At 41.6% G+C, this 12,971-nt stretch overlaps 1 protein-coding gene across 2 annotated transcripts in view; it reads right to left on the reverse strand.

Moving 5' to 3' along the window:
- Positions 1-3,248: 3,248 nt before the first annotated feature.
- The window catches only part of LOC127652282 (sarcalumenin-like), a 30,260-nt gene continuing 20,537 nt past the window's right edge, over positions 3,249-12,971 (reverse strand). The window contains exons 4-7 of one of the 2 annotated variants that reach the window (XM_052138425.1): positions 10,364-10,399; positions 7,175-7,291; positions 6,687-6,920; positions 3,249-5,705 (exon numbers count right to left, since the gene is read on the reverse strand). In XM_052138425.1, the coding sequence (XP_051994385.1) occupies positions 4,894-5,705; positions 6,687-6,920; positions 7,175-7,291; positions 10,364-10,399 (1,199 nt within the window). In that variant the 3' untranslated portion in view covers positions 3,249-4,893. The remainder of the gene's footprint in view (positions 5,706-6,686; positions 6,921-7,174; positions 7,292-10,363; positions 10,400-12,971) is intronic. The other variant, XM_052138426.1, reaches the window with a different exon arrangement.

Below are 12,971 nucleotides of genomic sequence, written 5' to 3' on the forward strand. Positions count from 1 at the left end.
GCTTGCATTTCTGTGAGTAAACAAACATGGAAGATCTGAGACGTCACACCTTTGAAGACCAGCGTCTCTGCTTTGGCCTTTAGAAGCCGGTTGAAGCACCCAATATCACCGTTGATTGTATTACGTTTGTGTGTTCAGGCAATTTCAGCACGGATAGTGTGTGTTTTCGGTTCACATCAGATTGTTGTGAACCAGTCACAATATGATTCAAACTTCACAAAGGAACTGTTATTAAAGGATTAAAGGGCAGTTAAAGGGCTACTGGACTCGACCGCAAAAAACTTAAGTAAACAGTTTCATTCATGAACATTTCAAATGACATGACTGCTGTACTTACAAGAACAGTTTTATACATTCAGATGGAAAGTGTTGGATGTGCATTATGTGTAAACCCTGACATTTATTTGTATAGGGGCTGCATGATGTTAGCCAATGACAACAGTCGGCGTTTACGTTGAAGTTTAAAGAAAACGCTTAGGCCAGAACCGAGCGTTTCAGACAGAGGGCCAAAAACAGGGAGGAAAATTATTATATATTACTAAATTATGACTGTTTTGGTGCAAAACAACTTTATTAACATTATAAGTGAACAGACAGACAGATAGGCAGTACTGTACGTCATGACCAGTTTAAGATTTATTGAATTAATTTATTTATTTTTTGCATTGTGACATTTTGATGACAATGAAGCACATTTAAGGGAATATTTGTTGTACTGCCTTTGTGCTAATTTAGATTTTTTTTTAAATAAGACTTTTATTATAGTACTCTCATACATCCGATTGAATGAGAAAAAAACAAAAAACATTAATGACAATTTTAAGGGAAAATGTGCATAATATTTGTACAAATAATGACACAATGCAAAAAAAATCAATAAATACGGATCTAAAACAGGCTACATTTTCTTTAGGCAAAATATTAATGTGACCGGCACATGTCATTGTCATATTCAACTAATACAATGTGCAATTTCCATTGTCACCTATCAGTTTACATTGATTTATTCCTCAAGTACTTGTAAACCATTATGATGATTTGTGCATGTCCACCATATGATGAAATCTTGAGCAACTGCCCTGAAAAAACTCAATGTCCTTTTAACATGTTCTACAGTCCCCTGTTACTATATACTTACCTCCCTCTGAGTTTGAGTCACGACCGACTGAGTGCTGCTGCAATGCAGTTTTCAAGCCCGTTCCCCAATCACATTTGAGCGCTATGCAAACTTCAGCCTGTAATGTGAAATGTGGGTGTGTGTGTGTGTGAGTGTGTTTTCACACGCTTTCAGAGAATAGCTAATGTTGTCGGGGTATTCCCTCGCTCTGGGGCACAGCCTCTGTGAAGCTGTGATCACTGGGCTGTATCCTCACACAGGCATGCCCGCGCTGTTATGAACTCTATTTATGATGTTATGAAGATTAATATCGTTTGGCAACAGGATACTGGCTTCATTTTGGTATTGAATGCAATGGCTATATTGCACCTTTGCTTCTATAGCAATGCTGCACAATGTCTTTTATTCAACCTGGATTCTGTTTGATTGACGCTTATTTATTAAAGTAGACATGAAGTTGCATTTTTCACCCCATTTGTTCTTCCGTAATATACCATATTTGTTTTGGTTATACGGGATTGGATTAAGAAAAGTGGTCGTTCCAAACAGAATAGAGCCAGACCTGAAAGTGAGTTAGCAGTGGATTGTGGAGGTCATAGCATCTGTTTTCCATTCAATGAAAGTCAATAGTGACTGAGGCTATCATTCTACCTTACATAGATCCCTTTTGTGTTCCACAGAACAAATAAAGTCATACAAGTTTGGAACATGGCTGAGTCTACCTACATTTTTGGGTGAACTATCCCTTTAAGAAAGAATAAAGCAACCAAATTGGCCCGGTTGCTAGGGAGGGTAGAGTCACATGGGGTAACCTCCTCGTGGTGGTGATTAGGGGTTCTCGCTCTCAATGGGGCGTGTGGTGAGGTGTGTGTGGCTCATGGAGTGTAGCATGAGCCTCCACATGCTGTGAGTCTCCGCGGTGTCGTGCACAACGAGTCACATGATAAGATGCGCGGATTGACGTTCTCAGAAGCGGCAACTGAGACTCGTCCTCCGCCACCCGGATTGAGGTGAGTAAACGCACCACCACGAGGACCAACTAAGTAGTGCAAATTGGGCGTTCCAAATTGGAAGAAAATGGGATAAAAGATTCAAGAGTCAATGTTGTTGTCAGATTGTCACTTTTAGTATCTGTTTCAATCATAATGTCGGCAAATTCAACCACCACTTATTCTCGAGTGGTGACATAGTGGGCTAAAGCACACAACTGGTCATCAGAAGGTTGCTGGTTCAATCCCCACAGCCACCACTATTGTGTCCTTGAGCAAGACACTTAACTCCAGATTGCTCCGGGGGGATTGTCCCTGTAATAAGTGCACTGTAAGTCACTTTGGATAAAAGCGTCTCCCAAATGCATAAATGTAAATGTCATTTGAACCCGTTGCACATACGTACACAAGCATTAAATGTTTTCACTCTCATAATGTGCATTGTGTAATACTTGAGTATCTTGTTCTTTGACCTATTTTGCGATTTCTTTACTTTCTGTCGCCAAATAATGTCCAGTTATCTTTGCCACCTCACCATTATGTGGGGTGACATTTTTGTTGAAATTCATTTTGTCATGAAGTCAATGTGATGCTAAAACTCTTTGCTTTTTGTGCTCGGTCTAGTGGACAATTAGCGCCACAGCAATCTCAACACACTGTATATGGCCAGCCATTGACAACCTCTCTACAGGGTACATATCACTGATTATGAGGACGCACTGCTGGCATCTGGTGTAGAAAGTGTGTGACTTTTTTGGGTGGTTGCTTACTGGCAAAGTCAAAAGAGCAAAGTCACAATGATTTCTGACACCATTTTTCTTGCTCATAACTTGGAAACACTGATTTTCTTCCCTCTTGAATCAGACCGCCTGTCAAATATCAGAGCATGATCAGTATGTCTGATGCATTTTCAGTATCATTCACATCCTCTGCATGTTTCAGAGACTTGTTACATTTATCCACACCACCAATATTCTTCCACCTGCCCTCCTGAACAAAAAAGCGAACCTTCTACAGATTCAGCTGACTTCATCTTTGAACAACACCTGCGGTTAGAGTCCAAGCTTGACTCCAGAGTTGATCTCTCGTGTCTATTTCTGGCATGAGTCTATTAACTGCAATGACCCAACTCCAAGTAAACAGGCTGATCGGGTTAATAACACTTTTATTGCTATTAAGTCGCTCCCATAGAAACTGTTTTTCACTGAGAAGTAAAAGTGTTATTCTATTCACCATCATCATAACTGAGGCGAAAAGGTTTCGAAAAGCATAAGGCTTAGAGAAACTCACCCTGAACACTTCTGAATAATATCGAGCTGGATAATTAAAGTAATACATTATTCTTCCACACAAAACCCCTACAATTACATAAGACCTGGCTATTAAGGGCTAAGTATACTTCGGTTTTCCACCTGTTGCTACGTCTCGTGCGCAGTACATTCCAGCACAGTATGCAAAATCTGTGCTCATTCAGCCCAAAGTATCCTTCGGTTTTTTAAGTATACTTTACCTAACGTATCGTGACGTAAATCTCATCATCATTAGGGTAGACGAGCACTGTGCGCGGTTTAGAAGAATCCGGCTTTGCATTCACAGTGCTCGTGTAACGGGAGCCAGCTGATAGATAGCTGTGCAGTGTGTAAACCTCACTCTCCTGACCTCAAGAGGTGCACTAGCGACTGACGCTGTAGCCTCCTTGTTAGCGCACCCTCCTTCGAATCCCGTTCGGAACGGGCCGAGTAGGACCAGTTACACTCGTCTACCCTACTGATGATGTAATTTGCATCACTATCGAATGACTGTCAAATAGAGTAAACTTTTAATGGTAGAGTGATTGACTGTATTCATATGCTAGTATAAAACCAAAGTTTACTTTGAGCATCAAAAAGCATTCATAGTGCGGCAAATGCATCCATAAAGGCTCACGGCCTTTAAAACGTAAGAATGACCATGTGCGAGAAGACAGCACGTGGATAAACGAAGTATACCATAACCTTTAACTGTGGAATTCTGAACAGATGTATAGAAAGTGGATAAACGGAAATGTGTGAGAGAAATCAGACACAGCTTTAACATCATTTGTCTCCTATAGCATGCAAAGTCAAAATTATTCATTGCAAAACCCAGAGACTTAGCTTATCAATATCTCACAGGAGAGAGAGAAAAATCCATATTTACAAATTACCAATCAATGCAAGTGATTAAATCAATGCTAAAGACATTAGAACAATGGATGTACAGGGAACTGAGTGTATATGCTACTGTATAGTCATTATGGATACAAAATCTGCAAGCAAAGTTGTTACACCTCTTAATTTTGCCTTTTTTGTTCACATTCACTGCAGCAACGCATTTTCGTTCACAGGATGTTTTATTTTTGCAATTTTTTTTTTACATGTTTCAAGTGTGTCAGCCATTTTGTTTTCCATGCGTACACATTTTCCCTCCAAAACTGCGGATAGTTTATAAAAGTAGTGCGGAAAGAGAGGAGAGTTATTTCTGGCCAACTCTCCTCACATTCACAGGTAGCTCCACCTCAAGACTTCACAAAAAATACCTCCCTCCAACCAAAACCCAGAGTCCCCCTCCCTCAAACCTCACCAACACAAAACCTCTTTGTTCTTCTGAAGAAAAAATAAAGTCCCATGAGATCCGTTTGTATTGACTCCGAAACGGACCCGTAGCAAGAGCAGGATTAGCTCTACTGCTCTTTCTCTGTTTGTTTGCTCCACATCCCCTCCATTCTTGCACTCCTCCTCAATCTCCCTCCCGCCTCTATATCTTCTCTCAGTTTCGCCGGTAGCGGTTCTTGGGCTTCTCCCCACATCCAGTGGCCTCGCAGGAGGACAGAGTCGGGTTCTTACCAGAGCTGATGCTGCTGAGCAAGCCGGGTAGATCGTGGGTTATGGCCTTCTCGATCTTCTCCAGCAAGCAACCGCCAATGTAGGAGCACTGGGCGGAGAGTGACTTGAAGCTGCTCACCGGGTTGATTCCGAAGAAGTCACGGTAAGCATCTCGGTTGGGGAGGTCAAACTTGCTGACGTTGGTTTTGGCCAGGATAGACTTGAATATGTAGAACTTGTCGGGATCGTCTACGATCTCTTTGAACACCAGTTCGGGATCGCTGAAGAAGCTCATCTTTTCCTTGAAGGTCTGCACATAGCGATCCACCAAGAGGGCGTGAATGCGAACGCGGATGCCGTGTTGGCGGATGAAGGCGATTTTGTTCTCCAGACGGTTCTCGATCACTTGGTTCAGGTCTTCTAGCAAAGAAATTTCTTCACGTTTGAAGAGCTCACGGCTGGTGTCGGGGGCGTAGTCGTAGGGCCAGAAAGAGCTGACGTAGACACGTGGTGGTTCAGTCACATTAATGAGGGGCGCCAGACTCCAGAAGAGAGCACCATAGACACGCATGAGGTCCTGGGTCACCAAATTGTCGGCCTTATTGAGGATGATACGGATCTGCGATTCTCGACCTTTCAACTGCCTGAAGAGCATCTCCAACTCGAGACCTACATCCAGCTTGGTGGGGTCAAACACCACGAATATCAGGTCTGCACGATCGATAAACCACTGGCACACATCGTTGAATGGGTAGCCTTGAGGTGGGGGAAGAGACATGGTGAGGAAAGAGAGGAAAATTAATTATGATAGACTAGATTAAAATAATAATAATGGAATCAACTGATACATTTTAGTGCCCTAACCTGGTGCAATGCAATAAAGCGCCAAGACATTGGGGCCGGGGCTGGACTGGTAATCTGGCATACCGGGCATTATCTCGGTGGGCCGACGCACTTTGGGGCCGGTCAGAGGTGGACTGGCCATCGGGAGAAACCAACGGGCCAATGGGTCGGCCGCATAATGTGACGAATGGGCAGTGATAAGCTAAAATGAGCCGCTGCGTTAAGCAGAATAGACCACAAAACAGCGCTGTGATATGAAGAAAAGGACAGCTCATTGGGGCTTAGAGGCCTTACGATTAACAGCGTTTAAATTTTAAATCGATTAAATCGATGTCGCCATGTCACTGTACTATTAGTGATTAGTATAAGTTTCAACTGACTGCTTAATCCAACTGTATCAGGAGGTGGATCACGTGAGCGTCACTGTCTGCACTCCCAGTGGTATAAATCTGTTCAACTGTTGCATGCAGTTTCCATGCTGGTCTAGGCTGGTTTATGCTGGTTAGTGCTGGCTTGGTGTTGGTCTAGCTGGTGCACCAGCATAGCCATGCTATTCACCAGCTAAACCTTGCGGGTGAAGCTGGTTCACCAGCTGAATCCCCCAGTGTGACAGCCAAACACATGCTAAGCTAACATTGCAGCTTTGTATGCTTACACTTCGGGCAAAGGAATGCCTTTATGGTCAAGGATCGGAGATATCAAGTGGGAATTTCCCACATCCGACTTTGAATAAAATGCAGTATTAACATAAAATCTGTTCTTATTGACTGTGATTTCAGTGAGGACCGAAAAATGACTTATTGCTGGAAATTATTTACGTTGCACCTGGTTAGAACATGGCATAACAGAATGACATTTTTCAGCATATTATTTAATTGCATTCCTGTATATTACCTCTCTCCTGCTGCTTGCGGTTCTCAATAATTCCTGGTGTGTCCACGAAAGTCACCCGCTCCAGGAGCTTGTGGGGCATCTCGATACCAACTAGCTTCTCCAAAAAGTTCTGGCCAAACTTTTCCAGTGGGGAGAAGGAGCGAGAGCTGTCAGCAGCCATGACAATGCCCTCCACCGTACGGATCTTCTCACCGTGCATGATGACAGTAAACTCTGAGGTAGTAGGCTCAGCACCTAGAGGAACAGAAGATGACGTAGATCACTGAAGGGAAAAACAAAGGTAGTGTGAATTACAGGGCGGGTGTGGCTCAGGTAGTAGAGCGGGTCGGCCACTAATCGCAGGGTTGGCGGTTCGATTCCCGGCTCACACGGCTCCACATGCCTAAGTGTCCTAGGGCAAGACACTGAACCCCAAATGCCAAACACCACTTGGGGAGATGTAAGCCTGCGGACAGCTTTAAGTTCAGCTAGTTATCTAGTTGGCTTACCCGTGTACAGCTGGTAGGGAGTGTCCTGCAGACCCAACAGATAGTTGATCATGGAGGACTTGCCCACACTCCAGGGTCCAAGGAACAGCACCATGGGCTTGGAGGTGATTTCTCCATCTGTTTGAGAAAAAAGTGAGAGAGTTTAGGATTAAAAAGTCACAGATGATAGCTGCAAAAGTCGCAGGTTATCAAAAATGAAAGATTTCATGTTCTCCAAATGTTTATGACAATATATCAATTCAAAGCAATCAATTACACAAATGTAACAATTAATTAATCGTTATTAAAGACCTGAGTCCTGTCTCAACTGATCACAGAGTGATCGTTTGCTGAGGCTCCTCATTCTAGTGCCTGATCCCGAGGTCCTTAATTCTTTGGGTTTCTTAAAATATTAGATTTTCAAAAAAGTAACCTTAGACCTCACTGGAGATAACCACGACACAGCAAAGCAAGCATTGCAACAAGAATGTGCCATGCAACATCGTTGAGCCAAAAATAAACCAAAACCAAACTGCATTTTGTTTAAAAACCCAAATAACGTTCTTTCATGGGACACAAAGGGAAATGTAAGTAGGAATGACAACCTCAGTCGCTACACACTTTTATTGCATGGGGGGGGGGGGGGTGTGTGTGCAATGAAAGTGAATGGCAAGGTTGTCATTATGTTCCACCGGAGAAAGAAAGTCATAGAGGTTTGGAAAAACACGAGGGTGAGTATATCACGACAGAATTTTCATTTCGGGGTGAACTATCCCTTTAAGGCCTGTACCTTTGATTGGAACCCTTAATGTTTCCACTAGTTACCTGGTTGGCAAGTTATATGTTAATATAATTAACCTCAGCTCTGACCTGTTAGTTGGAGAATCACTATCAGCATTAGGAACCCACAAGCAAACGTACAATATGCATCAATCACAAAAAAGGAATGAATAAACATGATAGTACCTTATGATGCAATGATTGTTTTAGGGGTAGCTAGAATGTATTGCAGTTGATCTGACAGCGAAGAACATTTTGCACAGTTGTTTTACTCTTTTGTGATATAAAGCCTTGCAATAAAACATGAGAACACGAAAAACGTCTTGAAGTAGAAAGGATATCAAATTTTTATGAAGGTCATCTGTGCCCATCCCAACCCACCCACATGGGAATGCCGGTACTTGCTGCCAATACGGACTCTTCTGTGGTCTTCGCTCATTTATCAGATACATCCAGACAATTGAACAGATTATTACACATGCCAACCATGTTTCGCATACAAACCCCTTCATATCGTGACAGATTCTTGTGAAACAGAAGTTTTGTGGGTTTTAGTCCATGTCTATTATCTTGGAAGCCATCTACACCAGTGAGCCAAAACATTAGGACCACCTGCCAAATATGCAGTTGGTCGTCCGCATGCCACCAAATCAGCACCGAACCACCGAGGCATGGACTCTACAAGACCCCTGAAGGTGTCCTGTGGTATCTGGCACCAAGACATCAGCAGCAGATCCTTCAAGTCCTGTAAGTTGCGAGGTGGAGCCGCCATGGATTGGACTTGTTGGTCCAGCACATCCCACAGATGCTCAATCTGGATTGAGATTGGGGGAATTTGGAGGCCAGGGCAACACCTTGAATTCTTCATCATGTTCCTCAAACCATTCCCAGACAATATGTGCAGTGTGGCAGGATGCATTATCCTGCAGAAGGAGGCCGCTGCCATCCGGGTATACCATGCTATAAAGGGGTGTACCTGGTCTGCAACTATGTTTAGGTAGGTGGCACGTATCAAATTGACGTCCACGTGAATGGCCAGACAGAACATTGCCCAGAGCATCACACTCCCTCCACCGGCTTGTCGCCTTCCCAGAGTGCATCCTGGTGCCATCACTTCCCCAGGTAAATGGCGCACATGTACACGGCCGTCCACGTGATGTAAAAGAAAACGGGACTCATCTGACCAGGAGATCTTCTTCCACTGCTGCAAGGTCCAGTTCTGACACTCGTGGCCCCGTTGTAGGTGCTTTTAACGGTGGACAGGGGTCATCATGGGCACTCTGACCAGTCTGCGGCTATGCAGCCCCATACGCAGCAAGGTGCATTGCACTGTGTGTTGTGACACATTCCTCCTGTAACCATCATTAAAATTGTCTGTGACTTATGCCACAGTAGACCTTCTGTCGGTTCGGACCAGATGGGATAGTCTTCGTTGACCTCGCGCATCGATGAGCCTTGTGGTTTGTCCCTCCTCGGACCACTGTCAGTAGGTACTCACCGCTGCTGACCGGGAGCACCCCACAAGCCGTTTCAGAGATGCTCTGGCCACAACAGATTGTCCCTTGTCAAAGTCGCTCAGGTCTTTACTCCTGCACATTTCTCCTGCATTCAACACGTTGACTACGAGAACCGATTGTTCGCTTACCATCAAATCTACCCAGACCCTGACATGTGGCCTTGTTGAGAGATGATCAACATTATTCACCATACCTGTGAGTGGTCATAATGTTTTGGCTCATCCGTGTATATATGCTAGCATACTCCTAAAAGTTGACAAAATGAACTTTTAGCCGATATGCACATTTTATATAAAGAATCTCTTCCGGAAAAACAAACCAAAAATATTTATGTCATCATCTTGTCCGTGTATACTTTTTTTTTACTATCAAAACCATCAATTGTTTGTTAGAAAAAGTGTCTGGAATTTGTTCGTTTTGAAAGTACATCGAGTGATGTTTTGCCAGTCTGTGGTGTAAACTAAAGGCAATCGGCTGTTTAGACATTCCTGAAACTTCCTTTTTCCAACAGGAAATACGTCAACACAGGAACTGCACTACAGTCAAAACATCTCATAGGGTTAGTGGGTTATTATGTCAGTAATATGAAAATGTGTCTGATTAGTTGAGTTAATAAAAACACAAGAACCAAATCAAGACTTTAAACCTAAATACAGTATGCTGAATGATTGCGTGTGCTGGACGATCTGACACTCACTCTTCATACGTACTAATGTGAATTCTCTTCATTCTGACAACTTTGAAGTGGCTGAATGACTACTGAGCAACAACATAGAAACTTTCATTACTTAGAAACCTATAATTAGCTTGTGATGCTGATGGTAATTGTGCAGATGCACGCTAGCTGCAATTACACTGCAGGGGAGCAGAGACACAGGCAATGCCATGCAGTGAACACCCCTGTCATACCCACCTGTAGCTGAATCCCCCAGTGTGCGTCCAGGATAGGCTGTTTAGTGGAGGGGGCAGGGTGGGTGATGTCAGGGGGTGGAGTCACAGGCAGAGTGAAAAGGATGAAAATGACAAGTGTGAGGAAAAGTGGAGGCAGAGAGAGAGAGAATGCCAAGGGGTAAAAGAAAGAAAGAAGTTACACTTTTCCTGTGAAGCAGGAGAGAGTGATGAGTTCAAATGTGTGTGAAGGATGTTTGAGAGATGTGCAGATACGACTGCGTTACAGGAGAACACACACTGCAAAAATCCTAACTATTTTTTATAACTTAAGTAGGTTTATCTATAGCATTAATTTATAATTATTTATTTATTTATTTATTTTTAATTCCTGTGTCAAGACAGGATAGTTTTAATTACTGTGTTCAATTAATGAGAGTTTTTGGGAAGAAAATATGCTTGATTGCTATTAAATAAATGGTTCTACAAATAGGCTTAAAGGGACAGTTCACTCAAAAATGAAAATCATTTACTCACCCTCATGCCATCCTAGACGAGTATGACTTTCTGTCTTCAGCAGAACACAAATGAAGATTTTTAGAAGAATATCTCAACTCTGTAGGTCCATACAATGCATGTGAATGGTGACCAAAACTGTAAAGCTCCAAAAAGCACATAAAGGTAGCATAAAAGCAATCCTCACAACTCTAGTAGTTTAATCCAAGTCCTCTGAAGTGATCCAATCGGTTCACTATAAATATTGACATCAGCAGTCTGCTTGGCAATCATAAATTTAAGATCGATTACTCTTCCTATCGCTTCAGAAGACATGGATTAAACCACTAGAGTTGTAAGGATTGCTTTTATGCTACCTTTATGTGCTTTTTGGAGCTTTAAAGTTTTGGTCACCATTCACATGCATTGTATGGACTTACAGAGCTGAGATATCTTTCTAAAAATCTTCATTTGTGTTCTGCTGAAGACAGAAAGTCATATTCGTCTAGGATTAATTTTATGCTGCATTTATGTGCTTTTTGGAGCTTCAAAGTTCTCGACACCATTCACTTGCATTGTATGGACCAGCCGAGCTGAAAAATTCTTCTAAACATCTTCATTTGTGTTCAGCAGAAGACAGAAAGTCATACTCGTTTAGGATGGCATGAGGGTGAAGCAAATGGTGAGAGAATTTTCATTTTTGGGTAAATGATCCCTTTAAGGGGCCGTTCACACCGAACGCCTACTTGCGCTACAAAAAGCAAGATACAGTGTAATGAATAAAACAGAACGCAACGTGTTTTTAAAAGGTCTATTTACTTGACACAGCTTCTAAATAACACGTTGTTTGTGTGAACGGCCTCACATGTTCTTTAAACAATTCATTTTCAGTCGATTTTGATGTGAAATGTGACCTGTAAATGCTCTTTATGTGATGCACTTAGACATTCTTAGCAGATAAATTCACCTTAAAAGTAAAACATCCATCAATAATGACAGTACTGTCTGTCAAATCTTTGGTGGACAAAACAAATGCTTGGAAATGATCAAGAAGCACTTTCCATGCCAGTATGTGTGCCCATTAAACTAACGTTCCCTTAAAATGTGATGTCACAAGATGAATCCCAACCAGCTGCCTTTGATCAACAGATCATATTTGGAAGACCTGCTTAAGTTTTCTTCAGTCCCCTAACTAGTCTCATAGCTCAGTGAGTCAGTGTATATTATTGTGGTGAGTGTATGGGTTAGGTACCATGCTGAACCACAAGGGGGCAAGCTTGATCCCAGTGTTGTGTCAGAGGTTAGCAGGACACAGGCTGAGGTCCAAATGACATACAACCCACACTACTCTCACTACTGCTACCATATGTGTCTGTGGCTGAGATAGTGTGAGTAGTATGGCAGTATGCCGTTTCGGACTCAGCCACTCATGAAAGTCAGCCTTCAGAGGACACAACCTACAACTGAGGCCCTCTACAGTTTGAGCAGTTTAAGGCTTTTATATCCAGAAACAAATGCACAATTTAGATCTGAACTGGAGTCCTTAAAGGAGGTAATACAGTTGAATAGGCCATATCAAATACTCCAAACACAAGATCTTTTAAATGTTAATAAATGAGGCATCGTCTAATTAAATATACACATTTACATATTAATACACAATGGATATAGACTTTACAGAAGACTTTTTGGCTTGATTTAATGTATAAGGTTTTACTAAATATTTAATAAACCCTAAAATAGAGATAAAGATCATTTAAATATAAAATGCTACATAAAAATGCTAATGAGAAAAGAGATAAATAAACATAAGATTTGAGCATTTAAATTGCATAAGATTCCATCAAAATGAACTGAGAATAATAATAATAATAATAATAATAATAATAATAATAATAATAATAAATATTATTTAATTAAATTTAGTTAGAAATGACACTGTTCAATTTTATTGAATATTTTTATGATATTGAAATATTTAAATCTTAAAATATTAGCTTAAATTAATTTTTTTTATGGTGAGAAAAATCTACACCAAAAATATTTGAGCTTGTAAAAACAAAAGATTTACACATTTAAATTCATAACAATAATGTAATCATGTTTAATTGGGTCATTTTTAACTAAATGAAATGACT

This window comes from Xyrauchen texanus, chromosome 12, assembly GCF_025860055.1.
Source record: "Xyrauchen texanus isolate HMW12.3.18 chromosome 12, RBS_HiC_50CHRs, whole genome shotgun sequence".
Lineage (NCBI taxonomy): Eukaryota > Metazoa > Chordata > Actinopteri > Cypriniformes > Catostomidae > Xyrauchen > Xyrauchen texanus.